This window comes from Enhydra lutris, unplaced genomic scaffold (assembly GCF_002288905.1).
Source record: "Enhydra lutris kenyoni isolate GAN:26980312 unplaced genomic scaffold, ASM228890v2 scaffoldscaffold89, whole genome shotgun sequence".
NCBI classification, from domain to species: domain Eukaryota; kingdom Metazoa; phylum Chordata; class Mammalia; order Carnivora; family Mustelidae; genus Enhydra; species Enhydra lutris.
Window position 1 is genome coordinate 3,547,470 of NW_019154173.1, and position 14,704 is coordinate 3,562,173.

At 38.3% G+C, this 14,704-nt stretch overlaps 1 protein-coding gene across 1 annotated transcript in view; it reads left to right on the forward strand.

The window, feature by feature from the left end:
- The window catches only part of LOC111162147 (olfactory receptor 1019-like), a 39,392-nt gene extending 25,152 nt beyond the window's left edge, over positions 1-14,240 (forward strand). The window contains exon 2 of the mRNA XM_022526337.1: positions 13,251-14,240. Coding sequence (XP_022382045.1) covers positions 13,251-14,240 — 990 coding nt within the window. The remainder of the gene's footprint in view (positions 1-13,250) is intronic.
- Positions 14,241-14,704: the final 464 nt, after the last annotated feature.

Here is a 14,704-nt window from a genome sequence, read left to right on the forward strand (position 1 = left end):
CTTCCCGTCGCTTTGGATTCACTTCTCCGCCCGTCCTACCTTTCCGAAAGTGGTTGATTTTCTGTTTCTAGAGTTGCTGTTCTTCTTCTCTTCGATCTCCCGTTGGATTTGTAGGTGTTTGCAATCTTTAGATAAGCTATCTAGCTGATCTCCCGCTACCTGAAGTAGTCTCAGCCTGCTACTTCTCCGCCATCTTGACTCCTCCCGGCTTGTGCAAGGTTTTTTATATTAATACTTAACTATTTCATTTTTGGAGGTATTTTAATTGGCATATGTATATATTTTTTATTTAAATCGAATTTAATTAACATATAGTGTATTATTAGTTTCAGAGGTAGAGGTCAGTGATTCATAAGCTGCATATAACACCCAGTGCTCATCGCATTATGTACCCTCCTTAATGCCCATCACCCAGGTACCCCCTCTCCCCATCAACCTCCCCTCCAACAACCTTCAGTTTGTTTCTTAAAGTTAACAGTCTCTTATGGTGTGTCTCCCTCTCTATTTTCATCTTATTATACATATATATATTGGTAATTTTGACTTCCAATTGTTCATTGCTTGAATTTACTTTTTAAAGATTTATTATTTATTTATTTAATGTATTATCTCCCATGTGCATGAGAGAGAGAGCATGAGATGGAGGGGAAGAGAGAGAGGGAAAGAGAATCTCCAGCAGATTCCATGCTGTGCATGGAACCCTAAACAGGGCTCAATCTTAGGACACTGAGATCATGATCTGAGTCAAAAACAAGACTCAGGCACTCAGCCAAATGTGCCACCCAGGTGCCCTTCATTGCTCGAATTTAAAAATACAATTACATCTTGGGTACTGACCCAAATCCAGTGACCTTGCTAAACTCATTTATTAGTTCTAAGAAGTCTTCATTGTACATTCCTGAGATTTTATACATAGGTAATCATAGTTTCTTTAAGTGGGGACTATTTCTCCCTTTTCTATATGAGTTCTTTATTTTTCTTACCTTACTCTATCAGCTAGAACTTTTAATAAGATGTTGAATAGGAGTTGTGAAGGTAGATATCCTTGCCTTGTTCCTGATTTTAGAGGGAAAGCATTCAATTCTTCACCATAATGATATTAGCCATAGATTTTTTCATAGATGCTTCTTATCAGGTTAAGAAATTTCCTTTTATTTGTCTATTTTCCAGAGAGAGAGAGAGAGAACAAGCAGAAGGAGCAGTAAGCAGAGGGAGAAGGAGGCTCCCTGCTGAGCAAGGAGCCCAACCAGGGACTAGATCCCAGGACCCTGGGATCATGACCTGAAGTGAAGGCAGACACTTAACCAACCAAGCCACCCAGGTGTCCCTAGAGTATTTTTTTTTACACCATGAATGGAAATAGCCAGAGGAAAGTTGGAGAAGAAAACCAAAGTTGGCAGAATCACAAGTCCAGACTTTGAGCTCTATTACAAAGCTATAATCATCAAGACACTATGGTACTGGCACAAAAACAGACACATAGATCAATGGAACAGAATAGAGAGCCAGAAATGGACCCTCAATGCTATGGTCAACTAATCTTTGACAAAGCAGAAAAGAATGTCCAATAGAAAAAAGACAGTCTCTTCCACAAATGGTGTTGGGAAAATTGGACAGCCACATGCAGAAGAATGAAACTGGACCATTTCCTTACACCACACACAAAAATAGACTCAAAATGGATGAAAAGCCTCAATGTGAGAAAGGAATCCATCAAAATCCTTGAGGAAAACACAGGCAGCAACCTCTTCGACCTCAGACACAGCAACTTCTTCCTAGAAACATCACCAAAGGCAAGGGAAGCAAGGGCAAAAAATGAACTATTGGGACTTCATCAAGATCAAAAGCTTTTGCCCAGCAAAGACATCAATAAAACCAAAAGCAACTGAAAGAATGGGAGAAGATATTTGCAAATGACATATCAGATAAAGGGCTAGTATCCAAAATCTATAAAGAACTTACCAAAATCAACACCCAAAGAACAAATAATCAAATCAAGAAATGGGCAGAGGACATGAACAGACATTTCTGCAAAGAAGACATCCAGACAGCCAATAGACATATGAAAAAGTGCTCAACATCACTTGGCATCAGGGAAATACAAATCAAAAGCACAGTGAGATACCACCTCACACAAGTCAGAATGTCTAAAATTAATCAGTCAGGAAAAGACAGGTGTTGGTGAGGATGTGGAGAAAGGGGAACCATTTTACATTGTTGGTGGGAATGCAAGCTGGTGCAGCCACCCTGGAAAAGAGTATGGAGGTTCCTCAAAAAGTTGAAAATAGAGCTACTCTACAACAACAAAATAGAGCTACTCTACAACAACCCAGTGAATACTGGGTATTTACCCTAAAGATACAAATGTAGTGCTCTGAAGGGACATGTGCACCCAAATGTTTATAGCAGCAATGTCCACAGTAGCCAAACTATGGAAAGAGCCTAGATGTCCATCAACAGATGAACAGTTAAAGAAGATGTGGTATAAACTTTTGTAGCAACATGGACGGGACTGGAAGAGATTATGCTGAGTGAAATAGATAAGCAGAGAGAGTCAATTATCATATGGTTTCACTTATTTGTGGAGCATAACAAATAGCATGGAGGACAAGGGGAGTTAGAGAGGAGAAGGGAGTTGAGGGAAATTGGAAGGGGAGGTGAACCATGAGAGACTATGGACTCTGAAAAACAATCTGAGGGTTTTGAAGGGGCGGGAGTTGGGAGGTTGGGGGAACCAGGTGGTGGGTATTGGAGAGGGCACAGATAGCATGCAGCACTGGGTGTAGTGCAAAAACAATGAATACTGTTACGCTGAAAATAAATTAAAAAATTAAAAAAAAAGAAGATGTGGTATATATATACAATAGAATACTATGCAGCCATCAAAAATTGCAATATTGCCATTAGCAATGATGTGGATGAGACTAGAGGGTATTATGCTAGGTGAAATAAGTCAATCCAAGAAAGGCAATTATCATATAGTCTCACTGGTATGAGGAATTTGAGAAACAAGACAGAGGATCATAGGGGAAAGGAGGGGAAAATGAAAAAAAGTTGAAACCAGAGAGAGAGAGACAAACCATAAGAGACTCTGAATCTCAGGAAACAAACTGAAGGTTGCTGGAGGGGAGGGTGGTGGGAGGAATGGGGTGGCTGGGTGATGGACATTGGGGAGGGTCTGTGCTATGGGGAGAAAAAAAATTAAAAATAATGAATGGATGTTTTATTTCATTAAGTAATTTCTATATCTATTGATATGATCATGTAGGTTTTTCTTCTTTAGACAGTTAAAATGGATTATATTGATCAATTTGGTTGATTTTTGAATATTGAACCAGTTTAGCATTCCTGGATTAACCCCTATTTGTTGTGATGCTTTACTTATATTGCTGGTTTCAATTTTTAAATATTCTGTTAGGGTTTTTTGCCTCTATGTTCATGAGAGATATTGGTTTGGAGTTGTCTTCTATTTTCCTTTTTTATTTTTATTTATTTATTTGTGTTTTGCACTATCTTTGGTTTTGGTATTCAAGTAATGTTGGTATCATAAAGTAAGTCAGAAAGTATTTACTGCTATAATCTGGAATAGATTGGTATTGTATCTTCTTTAATTATTTGGTAAAATTGATCTGGGCCTCAAGGTGTATTTTTCAGGAGATTTTTAACTACAAAATCAAATTCTGTAGAACTATTCAAGTCATCTAATCTTCAGTGAGTTCTGTTAATTTGGATTTTGAGGTGTTGCTGACTTCATCTAAGTTGTCGAATTTATATGTGTAGAATTGCCTAATGTATTTCCTTATTTTCTTTTTAATATCTGCAGGGTTTATAGTAACATCCTCTCATTACTGATGTTGGCAATTTGTATTTTCTCTTTCTTTTTCCTTTCAATATTGCTAGGCAATTATCAATTATATTACTTATTTTCAAAGAACAAGCTTTGGTTTCATTTATTTTCTTCCTCTCTTTAAAAAAATCATTGATTTATGCTTTTTATTATTCCCTTCCCTTTGCTTGCTTTTGGTTTAATTTGTTATTCTTTTAGTAATTTCCTAAGTCAAATACTTACATAATTGATTTGAGACCTTTCTTATTTTCTGATACATGCTTTTAATGCTATAACTTTTCTTTCTAAAACTACTTTAACTGAAATCCACAAATTTTATGTTGCATTTTCATTTTCATTCCATTTCAAATAATTTCTAATTTTCTTTGAGATTTTTTCCATGATCCATGAATTATTTAGGTGGTTTAATTTCCAAGTGATTGGATTTTTTTGGTTATTTTTTTGTTATTCCCTTCTAGTGTAAATAAGTTATGGTCAGAGACCATACTTTATATGGCTTCAATTATTTTCAAATGTGTTATGGTTTGCTGGATGACCCAAGGTGTGTTCTGTCTTGCTAAATGTATTCTGCTATTGTCAAGGGGAGTGTTCTATTAATACAGTTAGTTCCAGTTGGCTGATGATATTGTTCAAATACTTTTCATTATATAATGTTCTTGATGATAGAGAATGCTGTATACTGAGCACTTTCTGTGTTACAAGTGCTGTATAGACAATTATTTATAATACTGATTTAAACACTGCAAGGTAAAAAGCCCAGTTTACAGGTTAGAAAACTGATACTCAGAGATGTTGAGTACCACACCCAAGATCATACAAAACTAAAACTTTGAGAACAGAATTTGAAACAAATTCTGTGTGACTCTGAAGATCATTTCCTTTTCATTGTACCATCCTACTTTTGGCTTGATATATTTACTGATTAGCATGTTGTTTGGAAGAATGTTTGTAAATCTTATTCAAAAGTATATATTTTATCTCTCTAACAAAATTGTGAGTTTTCTGTTGTTAAAGATTGTCTTCTTTTCTTTTTACATAGTGCCTGTTGAAGCTTCAGTGTACCTTAAGGGCTTGATTGTTGCTGACAGACAAATTGACTGATAAGTCCTTTAAAAAGTCTCAGCAGGAATAGGATGATGGTGAACATAGCCACTGACATCGAAGGGGCAAGAAGTTGGATCTCAGACCTGGATTATATGTTATTTCTCAACAAAGGTGCATTTGGAGTTTGAAGATTGTTGTTATGAGAATTGCACAAGACTCTTTTAATTATAATAGAATTATTTAGCATCCCTCACTACCTATGACTTAATATCTATTTCTTAATTATTTTCACAATCAAAAAATCTTCCACATAGGGCGCCTGGGTGGCTCAGTCAGTTGGGCAGCTGTCTTGGGCTTGGGTCATGATCCCAGGGTACTGGGATTGAGTCCCACATCAGGCTCCCTGATTGGCAAAGAGTCTGCTTCTCCCTCTCACTCTCCCTCTGTGCGCTCTCAGTATCTGTCAAATAAATGAATAAAATCTTTTAAAAAATTTCCACATAATTCCAAGTGCTCTTTAAAAGGGAAGTACCACTCTAATTGAGAGCCACTAACAGTTCCTGCAACATACGGGTGTTCAGTGAAAGTTTGTTGTATAAAAGAGAAAGAGCACCCCTCAGTAAAAGTACTCCATAGCTTTGAGAATTATGATCAAGGATGTGTCTGTCTAGATCTCCTGGTGGGGAAGGGATGCAAATGGTGTCTGCAGTTGCTCCTGAAATGCCTTCATAAGATTCCTTGGGTTTGTCCAAGATTGCAGTTCACGGTTTCAATGGCAGTCAAGATTCTATAGATAAGGAAAAAATTATGAAGATCTGAAGGCAGTGGTCTCTGACCACTGTGTAAAGAGCTTTCCCTAATTTTTGTATTGAGTGAAATCTCTGAAGTCTTTCTCAGACCCTGTGAAGAATCAGGCAACTAGGGTTGAGTATGCTCTTTATAATCAGGAAACAGGAGGAAGAACACAGCACAAAGTTCTAAATTTGTAGTTTTCAACGCTGGTAATAAATTGCAGTCACTTGGGAAGTTTTTTAAAAATACGATTGCCCATGCCCCACCTCAAACCAGTTAAACTAGAATCTGAGAATGACATCTGGGTATGATACATTTTAAGCTCCCAGGTGATTTTAATGTGCAACTAATATTGAAAACCATTCGATTTTAAGTAAAGGGATGAGAAGATTAGCAAATAAGGATTTTAAAAGATGATTTCAAGGTGCTGTGGCAGAAATTGATTGCTAGACTGTAGAGTCAGAAGGATCTGGGTAATATTAGTACATATCATCTATGTGATTCTGAGAAGAGCTTTCTCTGAGCTTCACTTTCTCCATCTGTAAAATATTGTACCTACCTTGTAGACTTGTAATAACATGAAATTTTGTGATTGAATTTAGCACACTTTCTTATACTAACTGACTCAATTACTCTTTTAGAAATATATAGCATGGTACTGGCACAAAAACAGACACATAGACCAGTGGAACAGAATAGAGAGCCCAGATATGGACCCTCAGTTTTATGGTTAAATAATCTTTGACAAAGCAGGAAAAAATATACAGTGGAAAAAAGACAGTCTCTTCAATAAATGGTGCTGGGAAAATTGGACAGCTATGTATAGAAGGATGAAACTCGACCATTCTCTTACACCATACGCAGAGATAAACTCAAAATGGATAAAAGACCTCCACATGAGGCAGAAATCTATCAAAATCCTAGAGGAGAACATGGGCAGTAACCTCTTCTACATTAGCCCAGCAACTTCTTTCAAGACATGTTTCCAAAGGCAAAGGAAACAAAAGCAAAAATGAACTTTAGGGACTTCATCAAGATCAAATCTTCTGCATAGCAAAGGAAACAGTCAACAAAACAAAGAGGCAACCCACAGAATGGGAGAAGGTATTTGCAAATGACAGTACAGACAAAAGGCTAATATCCAGGATCTATAAAGATCTTCTCAAACTAAACACATACAAAACAGATAATCTTGTCAAAAAATTGGCAGAAGACATGAACAGACACTTCTCCAATGAAGACATACAAATAGCTATCAGACACATGAAAATGTTCATCATCACTAGTCATCAGGGAAATTCAAATCAAAACCACATTGAGATACCACCTTACACCAGTCAGAATGGCCAAAATTAACAAGATAATAAACAACAAGTGTTGGAGAGGATGTGGAGAAAGGGGAACCCTCTTGCACTGTTGGTGGAAATGCAAGTTGGTGCAGCCACCTCGGAAAAAAGTGTGGAGATTCCTTAAGAAATTAAAAGTAGAGCTTCCCTATGACCCTGCAATTTCACTATTTGGGTATTTACCCCAAAGATACAGATGCAGGGAAAAGAAGGGTCATCTGTACCCCAAAGTTCATAGCAATGGCCACAGTCACCAAACTGTGGAAAGAGCCAAGTTGCTCTTCAACAGACAAATGGATAAAGAAGTTATGGCCCATATATACATCAGAACATTATGCCCCCATCAGAAAGGATGAATACCCAACTTTTGTATCAACATGGACAGGACTAGAAGAGCTTATACTAAGTGAAATAAGTCAAGCTGAGAGAGTCAATTATCATATGGTTTCACTTATTTGTGGAACATAAGGAGTAACACAGAAGACATTGGGAGATCAAGAGGTGGGGGAAATTGGAGGGGGAGATGAACCATGAGAGACTGTGGACTCTGAGAAATAAACTGAGGGTTTTGGAGGGGAGAGGGGTGGGGGGTTGGGTGAGCCTGGTGGTGGGTATTATGGGGGGCACTATTGCATGGAGCACTGGGTATGGTGCATAAACAATGAATTCTGGAACACTGAAAAGAAATTTTAAAAATATGTAGCATGAAACTAAGTTTTGAGCTACACAGTACACATTCAGAAACCAGGGAGAAGTTAGAGAAATTTTCATTTGGGACAACAAATGGCCAGGATGACATCATTACTATGGCGGGGTTGGGGGACACTCATTTCAAGGAGAATAGTGAAACTCACCATATTCCAGGCTCCATGAAGATGGATCTTCTGCCTTCATTCACTGCAGACCAGTGAAAGAACATCCTCCAGGATCTGTCACCAGGATAGATGACTCCTCCATCAAGCCATAAACACCATAATACAAAAGGGGGAAACACATTTGGGTATCATCAAGCCTGTTCCTCACGTCCTTTCAAAATGCATAGCACAGATGGAGAAACAAATTAATGTCAGGTCACCTGCTTTGATATTATGAAGACGGGAATGCTTTCAGCTAGGCATAAATCCACAACCCTCACAATTTGGAGGACTATTTTACTTCATTGCCCCATCAAATAGTTTGGGATGACATATTACTCACTAGTAAATACCTATGAGAATAAAAGCAGGGACTGCACTGATTACATCATTTGAATCCTTATAAAGTAGACACTTTATGGCACCATCAGAATTTTGTTCCAAACCTCTGATTACTCCTCAGAGTTTGAGGAATCAATAGTGGATGAGACAGGCATTGTGTCTGGGTTATTCAAATGTCCATAGGCAGTGACAATGGATAAAGACATCCCCATCAATATATCACAACATGGGAAAGAGATACAAGTTTCTAGATGAAAACATTTGGGCACCACTTTGGTCTGCTGGCACAATACCTCATCCATCCCTGAGCATTAATGAGTTAGTCTTTAAGTTGATATCCTATAACCTACATTTCAGCAAAGGTTGCAGTTGTGATGAACAAAATGACTCATTTTATCCTATGCAGTGATGGTGCCCCAGGATAATTAAATTTGGGGATGGTGTTCTTCAATACGTAGAGTCAGCCCATCATGCCATAGCAGAAGCTCATAAACTGGTTCAAATATCACCTAATGTACTACAACCTAACTTGAAAAAAAAGGAATAATTTCTCTATTTAAAGTCATTATAAAATTCTGTATAGCCAAGCAACAGAATTAAATGAATCTGCCCACAAAAGACTTTATAAAGTCTACTTTTAAAACAATTTCCTTGCTTTAAAATCAATAGCTTTATCCCTTAAAATGCGTAATAACTTAGTATTTTCTATAAAAGCTGCTAATGACCCAGCACCAAAGGAGATTGAGGCTATTTTTGCTTTCCAAATGAGAGACTGTGTTTGTGTGTGTGTGAGCACACTCACATGTGATGTACATGTACATGTGATGTACTGGGGAATGAGGAGGAAGTGTATCTAGGGATATTATTTATTTGCAATTGATTTTGTATTTCCAATTCCTAACACAATGACAGAACATGATAGACGTTTGATAAACATTTATTGGATGGAAAAAATAAGACAAATGCATAGAAACCCGTCTTTCACAACTCAAGCATGGTTTAATAAAAAGTGAAAAAGTATGGTACAAGGCAGCTGGCTACCACATACATCTTAAGTACAAGAGTATTTTATTAGAACACTGAATGGCAATCAGAGGCTTTATTGACCATATAAAAACTAATTAAGTAGTTTGTTGATGTTTAAAAGTGATATATAGTTTATAATCAGGATAAAGGTTGAGTAAATAAGATGATATGACAGATCATAAAATGAGAAATACATTCTTACTACCACCTTCTGTATTGGTCATTTATCCATAGTTCTTAGAATCTCTATGTTTGGGGAAAAAACTGGTATTTTAATTGTGGCCAAGACTTTTTAATATGACTAAGAATGTATTTTACATTTGTAACACAATGTATCTCATTGTCAATTTAACTCTTCCAATTGTTCCCAAAGCTTCCCAGTGGTGACTAAAGGTCTCCAAACTCTCAGTGTGAGTCAGTGAAAATAACCCATTGGGAATGGCCATTTTGGACGTCACAGCTTCTCAGCCCCTGGGCTTACTTTTCGCAGCATCTCAGGAGAACAGTCAAGAAGGCTGAAACTTTGTTGTATTAATGATTCTGCCAATTACACAGAAATGGCCAAGCTTGAAAAGGGAGTTGGGAAAGGGAGTATAACTTGAAGCTTAGTTCCAGAGGCTTTACTGTTGTGGGCACATGAGTTTTTCTGTGCCTGTTCAGGGAACATCCAGAAAGAGCCCAACAACTGATGCTGGCCTAAAGTACTTTGGATGAGTACAGAAGCAGAAAAGTGACTGGTGAAAACGTGTGACTTCTAGAGACATACAAAGAAAAAGGTTGGTGATAAAGGACAGGGATGCTTGTAGATAAAAGTTTGAATTTCCCACTTACTCGTCATTCCTAATCAGCTTCTACTTGGTTCTTACTTCCAACTGGAGAGAGTAGCCCTGGGTAGAATTTAGGGGAAATTGGTTCTGTTCCTGACAAAATCACTAACTGTCTGTGTGTATACTCTGGATCTTTGTACGGCTGGCTCCACTCCATTCAGATTCCAGGATTTAATGTCAGCTCCTTAGAGAGGCTTTCCTTTCCACTCTACCTAATGTTGCCCCTCCAAACCCTGAGCTCTTTCTATTTCATTAGCTTGTAGTATTTTCTTCATAATTTTATTAAGATTTTTAATTAGTTTGTTTACTGCTCACATCTTCCTTTAGGTTGTAAAGTCCATGAGATTACCCCTAGCACCTATCACATTGCCTGGAACACACCAAGCACCCAATGAATATTAGTGGAATAAATTCATGCATGCCCAAGAACAATCTGCCTAACTTCTTTGTAGCTTGGATTCGTCATTTGTAAAATTAAGAGAAATCATTTTCATTATTTCAAAGATTAGCATGATAAAAAAGAAAGAATAGGTCTATAAATCCCTTGAAAAAACCTCAATAATATTTAATTATATGGCTCTACATTTTGAGAAAACAGAAATGATACAACAGTAGCATTAGAATTTTGTAGACATATATTTAAATATAGATTCTGCCATTTAACCAGATATGAGATCTTGAACAAAGCATTGCAGTGCTCCCAGCCTCAGTTGCCTGGTTTGTAAGATGGGAATGATAATAGTTATTTCCTAGGGTTTAAGAAGATTAAGTAAAATAAGTCATATTAATCATCCAGTATAATGTGTGACACTTATTAGGTACTTTATTATTGGTAGCTATTAATATAGTCATTATAATATAAAAATAATAATATAAAATATTATATACATTTTATTAATATAAAAACTTAACAACCAGTACTATATATTGTGGAAACTTCAGTTCCCAAAGATGGTCATAAAGGTGACTCTAGTGGAACACCAGTTATAAGCAGGCAGGCACAGCCTGAGAGTGGCAGAAGGGCATTAGACATTTACTTACAAGTTGCCAGAGGTTGATCTAGTTTTCTCTTTCAGGGTCTGACTTGGAGCTCACAAGAAGATGGAGGTCAGTGTTGTGAAAACCAAAGTGCCAGGGCAAGTTTCAGGGAGGAGCAGGCTCCAGAGGAGTAATTTAATAACTGTCATACAAGTTTTAAAAACTTGATTTGATTTTCCCATTGCATGCTTTCTTTTTTTTTATTTTTTTTTATTTTCAGCATAACAGTATTCATTATTTTTGCACCACACCCAGTGCTCCATGCAATCCGTGCCCTCTCTAATACCCACAACCTGGTTCCCCCAACCTCCCACCCCCCCACCGCTGTACTGACCCTGACTATATTCACACTTTACAAGTGTTTTCCTACATACTCTCATTGGATCTTTGCAGCAATCCTGTGAGAATCAGAAAAGTAAGTGCCATTGTTCCCATTTTATAGATAAAATTCTTATGATTCAGAAAGGACTTGCTTAAGCCTGTAGAGCTAAAATAATACCAAGTCAGAATTCAAACCCAAGAGTTCTGACTCTAAATCCAATCATGTAAATCCTCTGTGCAGTGCTATATATGGTCCTTCACTATCCCAGCTCTTAAGAAAAACAATATTAAAATACAGTTAGGCAAACTGAGGGTTACAGAAGGGAAGGAGGTGGGGAGATGGAATAACTGGGTGATGGGGATTAAGGAGGACATGTTGTGATCAGCACTGGGTGTTATATGCAGCTAATGAATCATTGAACACTACATCAAAAACTTATGATCTGCCATATGCTGGCTAACTGAACATAATCAATCAATCAATCAATCAATTAACTGAAAAAAAACACCTAGACATTGGCAATCTCCCTGATTAAGAGAAAAGATAGAAATGGCCCTAAGAAGAATTCAACATTCTGATTTCTCAAAGAGCCATGGTCGAAACAGCCCCCTATGTTTTGATAAGGACATGGATGCCATGTTTCTGAAAAAGGAGGGGTCAGAGGCTGTTATCTCTCCCAAGTGGGAGGAATAATGTAAACAGTTCACCTGGGTCCCAGTTCTAGCATTTACACCAAATCTCTGGGAAACTATTGGCAATTTGCTTTCCCTTTAGAGGCCCTGGTTTCTGGGTTTCTCTGTCTTTAAATCATTAGATAAAAGTGGTAGCTCTTACCCTTTTTACTGCTGCAACATACATACTGGAGAATTCAATACAATGCTTAGTAATAGGAGCTCAGTTAGGAAGGGATACTTTGGAGGGTGCAAGTGGGACAATCTGAAACAGGCTTGTGTGTGGTTCGAACAGTCCTACCAGGAGATTCCTCCAATCATAATAATAGCTAATATTTACCATATGCTTATTGTGAGCTAGGTGCTTTACATGAATTATCTTATTTAATCTTCACAGTGAATTAATGAAGTAAGAAGCATTTGGTACTCTCATCTTAAAGATAAGGAAACTGAGTCTCAGATAGGTTAAACCCAAGGTCACACAGCTAGCGTGTCATAGAATTGGATTCTAACCCAATAAAATTGACCCTAGAGCCCTCTTACTTTTATATTACATTATTTGATATCCCCCTTCCAGTCATCCCCTGCTGTTCCTCAAACACACAACTGATAATGAAAAATATAATAAGTTTCTAGAGTCATTCCCATGTTTAAGATTTCTGTCCTGGACTTTATGCTCAAGTTAAGCTTTGGCTGAGAACAGGTTCAGTGTTAAAAAGAAGGGTGTAGAAGGAGGAAGGAAATTAGAATTCATTAAGTACCTAGTCTTTTCATGCCTTGCTAGACATTGTACATACATCCACCATCACTTTCAGTTTTTACAACCAGTCTGACAAGGTTGATGTTTTATCCCACTTACAGAGAAAACTCCGGTTAAGATACTAGCCCAAGATCACAGAGATGATAGCAGCCAGGTTGAGATTCAGACTCATTCTTCTGGCTCCAGATTCCATCTTCATGCCTTTAAACCTTATATCCAATAGGTTGGAGGATGGCAAGAGATGAGTAAGGCAGAATGAAGCCATAGTCGACACACCCAGTATGTTTATGTCCTAGGTAGCCAGGACCAGACCCCACTGGTCTCTGTTTAAGGACTTGAGCCATACATGTCTCACTATTGTCATGCGTGTTCCCTTTACAGACCTGTAGTGGCCTAACGGGTGCAGGCAATGGCAGCAAGTTGAGTGAATTCTTCCTCGTGGGCCTCACTGATGATCCTCAGCTTCATCTTATATTCTTTGCCCTCTTCTTCCTGATCTATGCAATCACAATTGTGGGAAACCTGGGCCTACTTGCCCTCATCATGGTCAGCCTTCGACTCCACACTCCCATGTATTTCTTCCTCAGCAACCTATCTTTTATTGACTTCTGTTATTCTTCAGTCACAGTTCCAAAAATGTTGATGGGGTTTTTCTCTGGTTGCCAGACAATCTCCTTCTCTGGTTGTGCAATACAGACAAGCTGCTTTGTGATCTTTGCTGTCACTGAGTTCTTCCTCTTGGCTTCCATGGCCTATGACCGCTATGTGGCCATCTGCCACCCTTTGCTCTACCATATCATTATGTCCCCAAGGTTCTGTTTGCAGCTAGTGGCTGCCAGCTATGCAGTGGGCCTGATGAACATGGTGCTTCTCACGAGCACAATCTTTTCTCTGACCTTCTGTAAATCCCATGTCATCACTCACTATTTCTGCGATATCCCTCCCCTTTTAAAACTCTCTTGCTCTGACACATGGATCCTCCAACTTCTCCTCTTTGCCTGTGGTTCCTTTAATGTGTTTGTGTCCCTGATAATCATCCTAGTCTCCTATGCATGTGTCTTCTTGGCTATCATCAGAATACCCTCAGCCCAGGGAAAACACAAGACATTCTCCACTTGTGCTTCCCACCTGACTGCTGTCAGCCTGTACTATGGAACCACAGCATTCATTTACTTGCGCCCATCCTCTGAGTACTTACTAGGCAGAGACAGGCTGGTCTCTGTATTCTACACAGTGGTCATCCCCATGCTTAACCCCATGATCTACAGTCTGAGGAATAAAGATGTAAAGGAAACATTTGGGGGTGTCCTCAAGAAGGGCTCACAATTCTCCCTCCCCACACTCAGATTTCCATGGTATCAAATGTGGTAAAGAAAAGGTAATAAAGAGAAGGAGAGGGAGGAGACATCTATTTGGCCACTCATCATATCTCAGGCATTATTCTAGGAATTTTAAATAGATTATGCCTTGAATCCTCTTCATAACTCTGGAAGTCAAGTATTATTATCTTCATCTTATAGATGAGGACTCTGAGACCCTGAGAGCTTTGGTTATTTGCCCAAGGTCACATAGCTTGTATGCAGTGGAACTTGAATTTCAATTCAGCACTGACTCTGAAACTCCCTTTCTATTACATTACACTCTTTCACTATAAGGCAAGCTGTCCCCCCTTTTAAAGATTTATTTATTTATTTGGGAGAGAGAGAACACATGTGAGTGAGTAAGGGGAAGGGCAGAGGGAGAAAATCTTCAAGCTGACTCCTGGCTGAGCTGGAGCCTGACTTGGGGCTTGCTCTCACAACCCATGAGATCAAATCAAGAGTCAGACACTTAGC